At 45.8% G+C, this 16593-nt stretch overlaps 1 protein-coding gene across 5 annotated transcripts in view; it reads left to right on the top strand.

Annotated features, from left to right (window-relative positions):
• Positions 1 to 16593, top strand: part of FAM193A (family with sequence similarity 193 member A) — a 199673-nt gene that overhangs the window by 165857 nt on the left and 17223 nt on the right. For all 5 annotated transcript variants that reach the window (XM_030919842.1, XM_010384373.2, XM_030919851.1 and 2 more), the window contains exon 20: positions 15914 to 15995. In XM_030919842.1, coding sequence (XP_030775702.1) covers positions 15914 to 15995 — 82 coding nt within the window. The remainder of the gene's footprint in view (positions 1 to 15913; positions 15996 to 16593) is intronic.

The raw sequence follows: 16593 nt of genomic DNA on the forward strand, positions 1-16593 counted from the left end.
CAAAGTGCTGGGATTACAGGCTTGAGCCACCGCGCCCGGCCATGTCCTCATTCTTTCTACAGCTACACAGTACTCCGTTTAAAGTGTACTGTGATTTCTTCAGTCACTCTTCTATGTGACAGCATTTAGGTTGTTTCTAATGCTTTGGTTTTTTGTTTTTGTTTCTGTTTTGAGGTGGAGTCTCACTCTGTCATCTAGGCTGGAGTGCAGTGGCACAATCTTGGCTCACTGCATCCTCCACCCCCCAGGTTGAAGCAGTTCTCTCAGCCTCCCAAGTAGCCGAAATTACAGGCAGGTGCCAGCATACCGGCTTATTTTTGTATTTTTAATAGAGATGAAGTTTCACCATATTGGCCAGACTGGCCTTGAACTCCTGACCTCAAGTGACCTGGGACTACAGGTATGAGCCACCGTGCCTGGCCTCAGTGCTTTGTTTTAATCATTACACCCAGTGCTACAGTGAGTACTTGTGTGCATATGTATTTCCATATTGTTTGGAGGTGCTTCCTTGGAGCATTTTCCCAGAAGGGAGAGGGCTGGGTCAAAAGGTAAGTGTGTTCCCTGTGTGGTGGCTCATGCCTGTAATCCCAATACTTTGGGAAGCCACGGCAGAAGGATTACCTGAGATCGGGAATTTAAGACCAGCCTGGGCAAAGTAGAAGACCCCGTCTCTACTTAAGAAAAAAAAAGGCCGGGCGCGGTGGCTCAAGCCTGTAATCCCAGCACTTTGGGAGGCCGAGACGGGTGGATCACGAGGTCAGGAGATCAAGACCATCCTGGCTAACATGGTGAAACCCCGTCTCTACTAAAAATACAAAAAAACTAGCCGGGCGACCTGGCGGGCGCCTGTAGTCCCAGCTACTCGGGAGGCTGAGGCAGGAGAATGGCGTGAACCCGGGAGGCGGAGCTTGCAGTGAGCTGAGATCCGGCCACTGCACTCCAGCCTGGGCGACAGAGCGAGACTCCGTCTCAAAAAAAAAAAAAAAAAAAAAAAAGAGACACTTAGCTGGGCATGGTGGCGCACGCCTGTAGTCCCAGCTACTCGGTAGGCTGAGGCAGGAGAATCACTCGAGCCCAGGAGTTTGAGGCTGCAGTGAGTCATGATTGCACCACTGCACTCCAGCCTGGGTGACAGAGTGAGATCCTGTCTCTTAAAAAAAATTTAAAGCAGCCGGGCACAGTGGTTCACTCCTGTTACCCCAACACGTTGGGAGGCCGGGGCGGGCGGATCACGAGGTCAGGAGATCGAGACCATGCTGGCCAGCATGAAACCCCGTCTATACTAAAAATACAAAAATTAGGTGGGCATGGTGGCTTGCACCTATAATCCCAGCTTCTTGGGAGGTTGAGGCAGGATAATCACTTGAACCAGGGAGGTAGAGGTTGCAGTGAGCCAAGATCACACCACTGCACTCCAGCCTGGTAACAGAATGAGACTCCATCTCAAAGAAAAAAAAAAATTTAAGGCTGGGCACGGTGGCTCACATCCATAATCCCAGCAGTTTGAGAGGCCAAGGCAGGCAGATCACTTGAGGTCAGAAGTTCGAGGCCGGCCTGGCCAACATGTGGAAAGAACCCTGTCTCTACTAAAAATACAAAAATTAGTCGGGTGTGGTGGTACTCACCTATAGTCTCAGCTACTGGAGACACCGATGCAGGAGGATCACCTGAGCCCAGGAGATGAAAGTTGCAGTGAGTCAGGATCACGCCACTGCATTCCAGTTTGGGCGACAGAGCAAGACCCTATCTCTAAAACAAAATAAAGTAACAATTTTTAAAAAGGTAAGTGCTTTCATAGTTTTTTTGCTAGCTACGTCCAAGTTCTCCAAACCTTCCAGTCAGCCCACCCACCAGCAGCATCTGAGTGCCTGTTTGGCCACAGCCTTGCTTACAGAGTGTGTTGTCAGGCTTTTTAACTTTTGCCAATCCATTAGCTGCAGTAAGCCCTCAGTGTAGGTTTTTTTTTTTTTTTTTTTTTTTTTTGAGACGGAGTCTCACTCTGTCGCCCAGGCTGGAGTGCAGTGGCCGGATCTCAGCTCAGTGCAAGCTCCGCCTCCCGGGTTCACGCCATTCTCCTGCCTCAGCCTCCCGAGTAGCTGGGACTACAGACTGCCCGCCACCTCGCCTGGGTAGTTTTTTGTAGTTTTTTTTAGTAGAGACGGGGTTTCACCGTGTTAGCCAGGATGGTCTCGATCTCCTGACCTCGTGATCCGCCCGTCTCGGCCTCCCAAAGTGCTGGGATTACAGGCTTGAGCCACCGCGCCCGGCCCAGTGTAGGTTTCATTTGCATTTTTCTCTAATTACAATGAGGTCAATATTATTAAGGTCTATTTCTTTTTGTGTGTATGAATTTTCTATTCATACCTATTTCTCATTTCTTACTAGGTTTTTGGTCTTTTCCCTTTTGTATTTAAGAATTTTTTATACAGTAGGGACATTAACCTTTTACCCATGCAGTGTATACTGCAGACATTCTCTCCCAGTTCATAAGTTGTCTTTGACTTTGTGTATGCTCTTCAGTCAGGAAATGTTCTTCCTTTTATGCGGTCAGCTTCTTGATTTGTTATTGCCTCTGGATTTTGAATAATTGTTAGAAAGCTTTACCCTAACATTGTGGTTAAAGAGGAACACACCCATGCTGCCTTCCAGTATTTGTGTAGTTTCATTTTTTTTCGTTTATATCCCTAATATGTTTGGAAATTTTTCTTCTGTGTGGTGTGAAATATGGATCCAATTTCTCTTTTTCCAAATGATTAATGAGTTGTCCCAGCACATTATTATTATTTATTCTTTTTTTGGGGGGTAAGGTACAGGGTCTCACTCTCTCACCAAGGCTAGAGTGTGGTAATGTGGTCATAGCTCACTGCAGCCTTGAACTCATGGGCTCTAGTGATTCTGCCGCCTCAGCCTCCTGAGTAGCTGGGACTATAGGCATGTGCCACCATGGCTAATTTTTTTTTTTTTTTCCTTCTTTTAGTAAAAACAGGGTCTTACTACATTGCCTTAGCTGGCTCTAACTCCTGGGCTAAAACAATCTTCCTGCCTCAGCCTCCCACAGTGCTGGGATTACAGACGTGAGCCACCATGCCCGGCCTTAGCACCAGTTATTAGAAAGTTCATCCTGGACCAGGTGTGAGGGTGATGGCTCATGCCTGTGATCCCAGCACTTTGGAGGGCCAAAGCAGGAGGATCACTTGAGCCCCAGGAGTTTGAGACTAGCCTGGGCAACATAGTGAGACCTCATCTCTACAGATATTTTTTTAAAAACAGCAGGGCATGGTGGTGCACACCAGTAATCTCAACCACGTGGAAGGCTGAGGCAGGAGAATCACTTGAGCCCAGGAGTTTGAGATTACAGTGAGCTATAATTGTGCCATTGCACTCCAGACTGGTCTATAATGAGACCTTGTTTCTACAAAAACAAAAAAAATGATAAAATCATCTTGTCCCAGTGATTCAAGATGCCACCTTTGTCTTACAATAAATTCCTTCCTTTCCTTTCCCTTTCCCTTTCCTTTTTGAGACAGAGTTTCACTCTTTTTGCCCAGGCTGGACTGCAGTGGCATGATCTCAGCTCACTGCAACCTCCGCCTCCTGTGTTCAAGCAATTCTCCTGCCTCCACCTCCCAAGTAGCTGGGATTACAGCCATGCACCACCATGCCTGGCTAATTTTGTATTTTTAGTAGAAACGGGGTTTCTTCTTGTTGGTCAGGCTGGTCTCAGATTCCCAATCTCAGGTGATCTGCCTGCCTTGGCCTCCCAAAGTCCTGGGATTGCAGGGGCGAGCCACCTGTTCCCGGCCTGTCCTACAGTGAATTTCAATATTCACTTGGGTTTGTTTCTGGAATTTCTCTTCCTTTCCTCTCTGTTTACTTGTGTCATTATTACATGTAGTTATTTTTAGAGGCTCTACATGTTTTAATATCTTGTAGGGCTATTCTCTCCTAACAGCTTTTCCAGCTCAGTATTTCCCAGGCTATTTCTTGTTTGTATTTCCATATGAACTTTAGCATCAATGTGCCTGGCTCCATTTAAAAAAAAAAATTTGTTGGGGCTGGGTGTGGTGACTCACACCTGTAATCCCAGCACTTTGGGAGGCCTGGGTGGACGGATCACCTGAGGTCAGGAGTTGGAGATCAGCCTGGCCAATGAGATGGTGAAACACCGTCTCTACTAAAGATAAAAAAATTAGCCAGGCGTGGTGGCTACCACCTGTGGTCCCAGCTACTGGGGAGACTGAGACGGGAGAATTGCTTGAACCCGGGATCCAGAGGTTGCAGTGAACCAAGGTTGTTCCACTGCACTCCAGCCAGGGCAACAGAGTGAGACTCCATCTCCCTCCACAAAAAAAGCAAAACTTGTTGGTATCTTTATTGGAATTGCGTTGTACTTGTACATTAATTTAGGGAGAATTGATGTGTTTATGATATTGATCATTTCTTCCAAGAACAAGAGATGTTTTTCCATTTGTTCAAGTTTACTTTCGGGTCATTCAGGAAAGTTTTAAATTTTCTCTTACGTATTTTTCACATTTCTTACTAAGTTTATTTCTCAGCATTTAATCACCTTTGTTTTTAATTTAAATGGAGTTTCTCCACCATTATGTTTTCTAATTCTGAACTATCCAATACAGTAGCCACTAGTCATATGTTATTGTTGAGCACTTGAAATGCGGCCAGTTCAAATTGAGAAGTGTTATAAGTGTAAAATATACACTGGATTTTGAAAACCTATTGTGAATAAAAAAAAGTGAAATATCTCAATATAATTTTTAATATTGGTTACATGTTTAAATCCTACTATTTTGCGTATATTTAATTAAATATATTACTGCAATTAATTTCACCTGTTTCTTTAAAAACTTAATGTGGCTTTTAGAAAAATCTTATGTGTGTGGCTCAGACTCAGATTCTCTCTCTCTTTCTCTCTCTCTCTCTATCTCTCTCTATCTCTCTCTATCTCTCTCTCTTTCTTTATTTCTTTCGAGGCAGAGTCTCACTCCATCACCCAGGCGGGAGTGCAGTGGCGCAATCTTGGCTCACTGCAACCTCCGCCTCACTGCGGCCTCTACCTCCCAGGTTCAACTCCACCTCCCGGGTTCAAGCAGTTCTCATGCCCCACCCTCTCAAGTAGATGGAATTATAGGTGCCGCACCAGCACACTCATCTAATTTTTGTTTAGTAGAGACCAGGTTTTACTATGTTGGCCAGGCTAGTCTCGAACTCCTGACTTCAAGTGATCCTCCAACCTTAGCCTCCCAAAGTGCTGGGATTACAGGCATGAGCCACTGCGCCCAGTCTCAAATTGTATTTCTTTTTTTTTTTTGAGATGGAGTCTCGCTCTGCCACCCAGGCTGGAGTGCAGTGGCTGGATCTCAGCTCACTGCAAGCTCCGCCTCCCGGGTTCACGCCATTCTCCTGCCTCAGCCTCCCGAGTAGCTGGGACTACAGACACCCGCCACCTTGCCTGGCTAGTTTTTTGTATTTTTTAGTAGAGACGGGGTTTCACCGTGTTAGCCGGGATGGTCTCGATCTCCTGACCTCGTGATCCGCCCGTCTCGGCCTCCCAAAGTGCTGGGATTACAGGCTTGAGCCACCGCGCCCGGCCAGATTGTATTTCTGTTGGATAGTGCTGCCCTCCCTGGTTATTTGTGTGTGAAAGCTATTGATTTATATATGTATGATTTTATTTATTTATTTATTTAGAGATGGAGTTTCACTCGTTGCCCAGACTGGAGTGCAGTGGCACAATCTTGGCTCACTGCAACCTCTGCCTCCCAGGTTCAAGTGATTCTGCTGCCTCAACCTCCCAAGTAGCTAGAATTAAAGGCAAGCAAAACCACGCCCAGCTAATTTTTTGTGTTTAGTAGAGACAGAGTTTTACCATGTTGGTCAAGTTGGTCTCGAACTCCTGACCTCAGGTGATCCACCCATCTCGGCCTCCCAAAGTGCTGGGATTACAGGCGTGAGCCACCACGCCCGGCTGTATGTTAACTTTATTTTTTTATTTTTATTTATTTTTATTTTTATTTATTTTTTGAGATGGAGTTTCACTCGTCACCCAGGCTGGAGTGCAATGGTGCGGTCTTGGCTCACTGCAGCCTCCGCCTTCTGGGTTCAAGCTATTCTCCTGCCTTGGCCTCTTGGGTAGCTGGGACTATAGGCGCACACCACCACGCCCAGCTAGTTTTGTATTTTTGGTAGAGATGGGGTTTCACCATGTTGGCTAGGCAGGTCTCGAACTCCTGACCTCAAGTGATCTGCCCTCCTTGACCTCCCAAAGTGCTAGAATTACAGATGTTAGCCACCTCGCCCTGCCTATATGTTAACTTTTTTTTTTTTTTTTTTTTTTTTTTGAGGCGGAGTCTCGCTCTGTCGCCCGGACTGGAGTGCAGTGGCCGGATCTCAGCTCACTGCAAGCTCCGCCTCCCGGGTTTACACCATTCTCCTGCCTCAGCCTCCCGAGTAGCTGGGACTACAGGCGCCCGCCACCTCGCCCGGCTAGTTTTTGTATTTTTAGTAGAGACGGGGTTTCACCGTGTTAGCCAGGATGGTCTCGATCTCCTGACCTTGTGATCCGCCCGTCTCGGCCTCCCAAAGTGCTGGGATTACAGGCTTGAGCCACCGCGCCCGGCCTATGTTAACTTTTTATCTTCTACTTTACTGAATTGTTTTATTGTTTGAGTCTTGCTATTGATTCTCTGGGGTTTTCCAGGCATTCTGTTATATATGTGTACAAATAGAGAAAGCTTTACTTCTACTTTTTCAATTCTTATGCCTCTAATTGTTTTCTTTTACTTAACTGCATCTTTTCTGATCTTAACAGAAATGTCTCTGGTGTTTCCACATTAAGTAAGATGTTGGCTTTAGGGTTCAGGTTTATATATTATAAGATAATTATTTGAAATTAGCCACATTAAAAAAATTTAATGTTAAAAAAATATCTAGCGATTCCTCATCTCTTGAGTGTTTTTCATTAGGAATGGGTGTTAAACTTTAAAGGTTTTCTAGCATCTGTGGAGATAACCATGATGTTTCTTCTTAGACGTATTAATATGGTGTTTTATGTTATTTGATTTTTAAGTATGAACTGAACTTGAATTCCTGCAATAAAGCTCAACTTGATTGTGGTATATTCTTTTGTTTTGGGATCTGTTTACATTATTTAATATATGTACACCTATATTATTTTTAGGAGAGATGGGTCTGTGACTTCCGTTTTTGTTCTGTCTGTATTAGCTTTGTGTATCAATATTATACTTGCCTCATAAAAAGAAGTAGGAAGTTTTTGTCTGGGCACGGTGGCTCATGCCTGTAATCCCAGCATTTGGAAAGCCGAAGGGGGGTGCAGATCACAAGGTCAGGCGTTTGAGACCAGCCTGGCCAACATGGTGAAAACTCATCTCTACATTTTCAGTGATCTGGAACAGTTCACTCTGGGACCATCCAGGCTTTAAAGGTTTGATAGAAATCCCTTTGCAAGCCCCGTGGACCTGGGGTGTTTTCTGTGGTCCTTGCTAGCACTCTTCTCTCATCTCTGGAAATTATTCTATCTCTAGTGAGGTTAATTATGGTAAACCATCTTTCTGTAGTAAATTATTCTTTTCAACTAGATTTTCAAATTTATTTACATAGATATTTGCAAGGTAGGCTCATCATAGTTTTAAATTTCTTTGCAATGACTATTTTCACCTGTCATTTCTTAGTTTGTGTATTTTTCCTTTCTCCCTATTTTGCCTCAGTTAATGGTTTGTGTATTTTGTTAGTTTCTTAAAATCTTGTCAATTTATTATTTAGGTTTACTGTTTTTCTTTTTTTTTTTTTTTTCCGAGACAGTCTTGCTCTGTTGCCCAGGCTGGAGTACAGTGGCGCCATCTCAGCTTACTGAGCTCCGCCTCCCGGGTTCACGCCATTCTCCTGCCTCAGCCTCCCCAGTAACTGGGACTACAGGTGCCCGCCACCACGCCTGGTAACTTTTTTGTATTTTTAGTAGAGACGGAGTTTCACCATGTTAGCCAGGATAGTCTCCATCTCCTGACCTGATCCAGCCACCTTGGCCTCCCAAAGTGCTGGGATTACAGGTGGGAGCCACTGCGCGCAGCCTACTGTTTTTCTTTACCTCCTTTCTTTCTTTTTTATTTTTTATTTTAAGACAGAGTCTCAGTCATTGCCCAGGCTGGAGTGCAGTGGCACAATCACGGCTCACTGCAGCCTCAACTTCCCCAGGCTCGGGTAATCTTCCCCCACCACCTTCTCAAGTAGCTGGTACCACAGTTGGGCACCACCACACTCGCCTAATTTTTTTGTAGTGTTTGTAGGAACAGCATTTCGCCAGATTGCCCAGCCTGGTCTCAAACTCCGGGGCTCAAGCCATCCGCCCACCTAGGCCTCCCAAAGTGCATGATTACAGGCATAAACCTCCGTGCCCAGCCTACCTCGTTAATTTCTGCTTTCGTCTTTGTTTTCTTTCTGTGTTTTCTTTGGTTTTACTTTGTAGGGGGTTTTTTCTAACTTTTTAATTTAGAAATTTAGTTCATTTTGTTTTTTTCTTGCATGTTTATTGATAGAAGTGTTCAGCACATGGAACTTTGATCTTTTTCTTAACCATATCCCATGGAGTCTAATAGATAATTTTTCCTTTGTTTTGTTTTGTTTTGTTTTTGAGATGGAGTCTCTTTCTGTCACCCAGACTGGAGTGCAGTGGCACGATCTCAGCTCACTGCAACCTCTGCCTGCTGGGTTCAAGCAGTTCTCCTCTCTCAGCCTCCTGAGTACCTGGGATTACAGGCATGCACCACCACGCCCGGCTAATTTTTGTATTTTTAGTAGAGACGAAGTTTCACCAAATTGGTCAGGCTGGTCTTGAACTCCTGACCTCATGTGATCCACCTGCCTTGGCCTCCCAAAGTGCTGAGATTACTGGTGTGAGCCACCACCCCCAGCCTCCATTATTTTTTTTAAAGAAATTCTGGGCTGGGCGCCATGGCTCATGCCTGTAATCCCAGCACTTTGGGAGGCCGAAGCAGGCCGATCTCTTGAGGTCAGGAGTTCAGAAACCCCCTATTTACTACTAAAAATACAAAAATTAGCTGGGTGTGGTGGCACGTGCCTGTAGTCCCAGCTACTGGGGAGGCTGAGGCAGGACAGTCACTTGAACTTGGGAGGCAGAGGTTGTGATGAGCTGAGATTGTGCCACTGCACTCCAGCCTGGGAGACAGAGTGAGACTCCATCTCCAAAAAAAAGAAATTCTGTAATTTCCATGTTTTTTTTTTTTTTTTCTTTCACTCGATAGTGTAATAGGCAGCTTTAAGTTTCCAGGTAGGAGAAACTTTTTTATTGTTAATAATTTATAGGGTTTTTTCATTGCGATCAGAGAATATTGTTTTTCTTTTTTTTTTTTTTTTTTTTATTATACTTTAAGTTCTAGGGTACATGTGCATAACGTGCAGGTTTGTTACATGTGTATACTTATGCCATGTTGGTGTGCTGCACCCATCAACTCGTCAGCACCCATCAATTCATCATTTATATCATGTATAACTCCCCAATGCAATCCCTCCCTCCTCCCCCCTCCCCATAATAGGCCCCAGTGCGTGATGTTCCCCTTCCCGAGTCCAAGTGATCTCATTGTTCAGTTCCCACCTATGAGTGAGAACATGCGGTGTTTGGTTTTCTGTTCTTGTGATAGTTTGCTAAGAATGATGGTTTCCAGCTGCATCCATGTCCCTACAAAGGACGCAAACTCATCCTTTTTTATGGCTGCATAGTATTCCATGGTGTATATGTGCCACATTTTCTTAATCCAGTCTGTCACAGATGGACATTTGGGTTGATTCCAAGTCTTTGCTATTGTGAATAGTGCCGCAATAAACATACGTGTACATGTGTCTTTGTAGTAGAATAATTTATAATCCTTTGGGTATATACCCAGTAGTGGGATGGCTGGGTCATATGGTACATCTAGTTCTAGATCCTTGAGGAATTGCCATACTGTTTTCCATAATGGTTGAACTAGTTTACAATCCCACCAACAGTGTAAAAGTGTTCCTATTTCTCCACATCCTCTCCAACACCTGTTGTTTCCTGACTTCTTAATGATTGCCATTCTAACTGGTGTGAGATGGTATCTCATTGTGAATATTGTTTTTCTGTTTTGCAAAACCTATTGCTACTTTCTGAGGCCCAGTGTATGTCAGCTTTTTTTTTTTTTTTTTTGGAGACAGAGTCTCGCTCTGTCACCCAGGCTGGAGTGCAGTGGCCGGATCTCAGCTCACTGCAAGCTCCGCCTCCCGGGTTTACGCCATTCTCCTGCCTCAGCCTCCCGAGTAGCTGGGACTACAGGCGCCTGCCACCACGCCCGGCTAGTTTTTTGTATTTTTTAGTAGAGACGGGGTTTCACCGTGTTAGCCAGGATGGTCTCGATCTCCAGACCTCGTGATCCGCCCGTCTCGGCCTCCCAAAGTGCTGGGATTACAGGCTTGAGCCACCGCGCTCGGCCTATGTCAGCTTTTGTAACTCCTCCATGTGTACTTGATAGAAGTATATTTTCTTGGGTCTTGGTATAGAGTTCACTGTGAGTGGGTATATATGTACATATGTATTTACATATGGAGATACATATATGTATATACCTCCATGATACATTAATTCTGTTGTTTAGGTCTTCTGTATATCCTTATTTTGTGTCCTCGTGGCCTGTCTTCTGTGGCTTCTTATTACTATTATTATTATTATTTTTTTTTTTTTTTTCTGAGACAGAGTTTCGTTCTGTCTCCCAGGCTGGAGTGCAGTGGAACGATCTTGGCTCACTGCAAGCTCCGCCTCCCGGGTTCACGCCAGTCTCCTGCCTCAGTCTCCCAAGTAGCTGGGACTACAGGCGCCCACCACCATGCCTGGCTAAATTTTTGTATTTTTAGTAGAGACGGGGTTTTCCCATGTTAGCCAGGATGTTCTCGATCTCCTGACCTCGTCATCCGCCCGCCTCGACCTCCCAAAGTGCTGGGATTACAGGCGTGAGCCACCGCACCCGGCCCTGTGGCTTACTATTGATACGTTTCTGTTTTTCTTGCATCTCCTGTTTCTGTGTGGTTTGGTGCACATTCCTGTGATATATTCTTAGTTACTTGTGGCTTTTTGTGTTGAGAAGCGGCCACCTTCTGGTTGTGCTTTGTGCCTGTGGCCTGATCCTGCTCTGTCTGCATTGTGATTGCTGCCCCTGCTCTCTTCGGCCCGTTTGCCTGACGAGGCAGCCTTGTCCTTGGCCCTTTGTTTCCAGCCTTTTCCTGAGTGCCTTGGGTTTAGGTCGTTCTCAAAGCAAACCTCAGGTTTGCTTTGTGAGCCAAATTGAAAATCTTCTCTTCAGTCAGTTAAGCCCATTCACACTTAGTGATATAACTATGGGGTTGGTCTCAACCCTGTCATTATTTTATGATTTCTGTATTTTATATTTACTGTGTGGTTTTCGTGTGTGTGTGTTGTGAGTTTTTTTGCTTTTTTATTTCTAAAAAAATTTTGGGGCCAGGAGTGGCTCATGCCCGTAATCCCAGTGCTTTGGGAGGCTGAGGCAGGCAGATCACCTGAGGTCAAGAGTTCAAGACCAGCCTGGCCAGCATGGTGAAACCCCATCTCTACTAAAAAATACAAAAATCAGCCGGGCGTGATGGTGCATACCTGTAGTCTTAGCTATTTGGGAGGCTGAGGCAGGAGAATTGCTTGAACCCAGGAGGTGGAGGTTGCAGTGCGCTGAGATTGTGCCACTGCACTCCAGCCTGGGTAACAAAGCTAGACTGCCTCAGAAAAGAAAAAAAAAATGGCCCGGCACGGTGGCTCACACCTGTAATCCCAGCACTTTGGGAGGCTGAGACGGGCAGAGCATGAGGTCAGGAGATCAAGACCATCCTGGCCAACATGGTGAAAACCCCGTCTCTACTACAAATACAAAAGTTAGCTGGGTGTGGTGGCGTGTACCTGTAGTCCCAGCTCTCAGGAGGCTGAGGCAGAAGAATCACTTGAACCCAGGAGGTGAAGGTTGCAGTGAGCTGAGATCATGCCACTTGGCATGAACTCCAGCTTGGCAATAGAGCAAGACCCCATATCAGAAATTTTTTTTTTTTTTTTTTTTTTTTTTTTGATACGGAGTCTGGCTCTGTCACCCAGGCTGGAGTGCAGTGGCCGGATCTCAGCTTACTGCAAGCTCCGCCTCCCGGGTTCCCGCCATTCTCTTGCCTCAGCCTCCCGAGTAGCTGGGACTACAGGCGTCCGCCACCTTGCCCGGCTAGTTTTTTGTATTTTTTTAGTAGAGACGGGGTTTCACCGTGTTAGCCAGGATGGTTTCGATCTCCTGACCTCGTGATCCACCCGTCTCGGCCTCCCAAAGTGCTGGGATTACAGGCTTGAGCCACCGTGCCCGGCCCAGAAAATTTTTTAAAAAATTAGAGGTATTAGGAAAATTGGTGCTTTTCTCCGAGTGCATTCCTATAGACTTGCATACCCCACTCATGCTCCTTGGGCCTGGGTTCCCTGTGTACCCCCTTGTGGCCTGCCGTGTTGGCATTAGGGGGTCCTCTGACACCCACTCATTGCCTCCACAGCAGGCAGTGAGTGGATTCCATTCTTTGTGTTTTGCTCTTTTCCTGTCTCCCTGTCTCTCCTCTTCCCATTTTTCTTCTTTCTTTTCTTTTCTTTTCTTTTCTTTTTTCTTTCTTTCTTTCTTTTTCTTTCTCTTTCTTTTCTTTCTTTCTCTCTTTCTCTCTTTCTGTCTTTCTCTTTCTCTCTTTCTCTCTTTCTCTTTCTCTCTTTCTTTTTCTTTCTTTCTTTTCTTTCTTTCTTTCTTTTCTTTCTTTCTCTCTTTCTCTCTCTGTCTCTCTTTCTCTTTCTCTCTTTCTCTCTTTCTTTCTCTCTTTCTCTCTTTCTTTCTTTCTTTCTTTTCTTTCTTTTTGAGATGGAGTCTCGCTCTGTCGCCCAGGCTGGAGTGCAGTGGCACAGTCTCAGCTCACTGCAAGCTCTACCTCCCGGGTTCACACCATTCTCCTGCCTCAGCCTCCCGAGTAGCTGGGACTACAGGCGCCCACCACCACGCCCGGCTAATTTTTTGTGTTTTTATTAGAAATGGGGTTTCACCGTGGTCTCAATCTCCTGACCTCGTGATTTGCCCTCCTCGGCCTCCCAAAGTGCTGGGATTACAGGCGTGAGCCACCGCGCCCAGCCCCATTTTTCATTTGTGTTGTTTCTGCTCTGTCAGAACACACGATATTCTTAAGTACGCAGTTTACTACAACAGGGCTCCTGCTTGCCTCTGCTGAGTGTTCCCAGGAGTCTTCAGGTTGGTGAAGCTCATCCTCAGGCAGTGGCCTTGAGTAGGGCCACAGAAGTCCCTGAGCTCTGGAGAAGTAAGCTTTGGCCTGTTGTATTGTCAATGAACAGATAGTTTGGTTGGATATAAAATCCTTGGATCAACTGATTTCTCCTGTGTAATATAGTGTGGTAGTTGTAAAAAATTTCTTCCTGATACCAAATTGGTTCAAGTTGTGTTTCATGTTTTTCTTACACTAAGATTTTATAGACTGATTATTCTAGTTCTAGTCAGGAAAAGAGAATATTAGAAATCTCTTTATTGTGACAGCACTTCCAGCAGACATGCCAGCTCTGTTTCCTTCTCAAGTTGGAGCTGTTTTCTTCTAGAACTTCTTGTGAGTGGCTGCTGACATCATGCTTTCTTAGATCTTCACTTTTTGTACATCTGGAAATGCTCCGGCCCCCTCTCACCCTTGCTTATGCATCAGTTTCCTGGGTCAGTGGACAGTGTTCTGTGCTTGCTTTCTGCTGCTTGAGTTTTTAAAAATGGAGACTCAGAATGCTTTCCCATACCCTGAAGCACCTTTCTGTACAAACATGTGCAGCCTGCTGTGGCTGGGGGCTGTCCTCACTCTCCAGTCACATCCGCTATTCTGTGCCAGGATTGAGCCATTGACTGCGTTTCCTTTAACCTAATCTTTCCCTTCCTCCTGAGTGTAGATTACCAAAGGTTGACTTTCCCAGGCCTTTCCCTGAGCACACCCAGCCTTCATTCCTAAACCACCCAGTTCCCAGTGGCACCAGTGACTGTGGTGTCCGCCCTACTGTGTGCACTCAGGGATACAGTTGGGATCCGAGGTAGCCAAGGCTGTCATAGAGCAGGTCCTTAGAGAGAGACTTGTAAGTGACATTTCTGTGAACAAACACATTTGAAAGCACTTGCCTGGTGCTGTGTGAGTCGTCAAAAATATTAGCTATTATGCAAGTAAAACATACCTCATGCTACCATGGCAATTCCCCAGTGGTAGAAAGAAATGGAGTGTTTATTAAAGGTTCTGAAAAATTGCCCCGTGTTGAGGACTGCGGGGAAATGGAGACTCACCTTTAACAAAGAAATGTCAGTGGTTCCTGTCCTCTTTGTTCACATTGATGGGGCTGGATGCTGTGTGCACTGCACCCCCCACCCCATCCCAGCCCAGATGTATGCTGCTGGAGTCTCTTTGATACTCAAGGCTCAGATAAGGCCCTGGGAAGGTGCTCAAGATTGAATTAGATGAGTGACCAGAACAGAACAGAGGAGTAGAAATTCTCAAACTTGCCTGAGAGTCTAGGAAATTGAGTAATCCTCAGTGATTTCCCTGCTATCCTGCCTGTTTTCTTTCTTTTTTTTTTTTTTTTTTTTTTTGGGATGGAGTCTCTCTCTGTCCCCCAGGCTGGAGTGCAGTGGCCAGATCTCAGCTCACTACAAGCTCCGCCTCCCGGGTTCACGCCATTCTCCTGCCTCAGCCTCCCGAGTAGCTGGGACTACAGGCGCCCGCCACCTCACCCGGCTAGTTTTTTGTATTTTTTAGTAGAGACAGGGTTTCACCGTGTTAGCCAGGATGGTCTCGATCTCCTGACCTCGTGATCCGCCCGTCTCGGTCTCCCAAAGTGCTGGGATTACAAGCTTGAGCCACCGCGCCCGGCCTATCCTGCCTGTTTTCAAAGATGGTTGTGTAATTGCAGCATGAAATGTAGCCTTGATTTTTGTTTGGAACAACTTGAAAGTGTTTGGCCAGGCACAGTGGCTCACACGTGTAATTCTAGCACTTTGGGAGGCCGAGGTGGGGGATCATTTGAACCCGGGAGTTCAAGACCAGCCTGGGTAACATGGTGAAACCCTGTTTCTACCAAAAATATAAAAATTACACAGGCCTGGTGGTGCGCACCTGTGATCCCAGCTACTCGGGAGGCTGAGGCAGGAGGATTGCTTGAGCCTGGGAGACGGAGGTTGCAGTGAGCCGAGATCATGCCTGGGTGACAGAGTGAGACTTCATCTAAAACAAAAAGTAAAGTTTTGATGAAATCTCTGGATGTCATATGGGTGAGGTGAATGCCTGGGAGAACCGCCTTCCTGTACGGTTGATGTCTGGGTCCTCTTCCGGTCAAGGGCACATTCGAGGGACAGCACTTTCTTTAATATGGGCCTGCCCTCTGGATAGCTTCTGCTGGCAGCTATGCTCTGCCTGACACCAGCAGCAACTTTGGGCAGTCCCTGGGCTTGCATGCAGTTTAGATTTCTGGGAATGTTCTTGCTAAAGGGCTCTCTGATGGGCTGCCTGTCATGTAATGACCAGTCACATGGGGAGTCTAGGTTCTAGCAGACATGTCTTCTAATGGGACCTAAAGCCACGGTTGCTTTGCTTAGCGGACCTGTGAGTTCCGCAGTTTCCGGGTCAGAGCTGGATGTTCATAAACACACCAGAGATCTGTCCTCCTTTGGCCTTCTGTAAAACCTCGTTTTAGAAAAACGTGTACAATTTTTGAAGTTGTTTAAATTGAGCGAAGCCAAATGATTTCTGTTCTGATAAGATAGCCTGCTACTGTAATTTGACTTGCTGCTTCTCTTTTATTTTACAGATGATGTCTTTCTACCTAAAGATATTGACCTAGACAGTGTGGATATGGATGAGACAGAGAGGGAAGTGGAGTATTTCAAAAGGTAAATGTGGAGGCTGTGTGTCTGAAACCATGGTGATCGTGTGCTTGCCATACATGTTTGGTTTTCTGTCTTTCCACGGCACTTCTAGTTGTCTTAGACGAAGTTACATCAAGCAAGCCATGCAACCTGGCTACTGAAGAGCCTTGTAGCAGGACAGGCCAGCCACACACACCCCTCCCCCACTCCCAGCACTCACAGTCACTTCTCCTCCCCCTCACATGCTAGAAAAATAGTTGATGGCAGTGGCTTCCCCCTACCCCTCCCCACCAACTGGCTGTCTCACTTCCGAGGTGGTGACTCTCAAGGTGTCCTCGGCCAGCAGCATCTCCTGGGGATACAGGCCCCTCTAGACCTGCCGGATCAGATTCTGGGAAGGGGCCAGCATCTGTGTTATTGAAAGCCTTCCGGGTGACCCTCACATATGCTGATGGTTGAACACACTGGAGCAGTATGCTTTTAAGAAGAAAAGTAGCATTTTAGATACTTGCTGTTTTCCTGATGGGCAATTTTTATCCGTGCTATGTTCTATAATGTTTTATCTACTGTGTGAATTAATGGTAACAAAATTTTGTTTTATTTTATTTTCTTTTTGAGAGGG

Source organism: Rhinopithecus roxellana, chromosome 2 (genome assembly GCF_007565055.1).
Source record: "Rhinopithecus roxellana isolate Shanxi Qingling chromosome 2, ASM756505v1, whole genome shotgun sequence".
Taxonomy (NCBI): Eukaryota; Metazoa; Chordata; class Mammalia; order Primates; family Cercopithecidae; genus Rhinopithecus; species Rhinopithecus roxellana.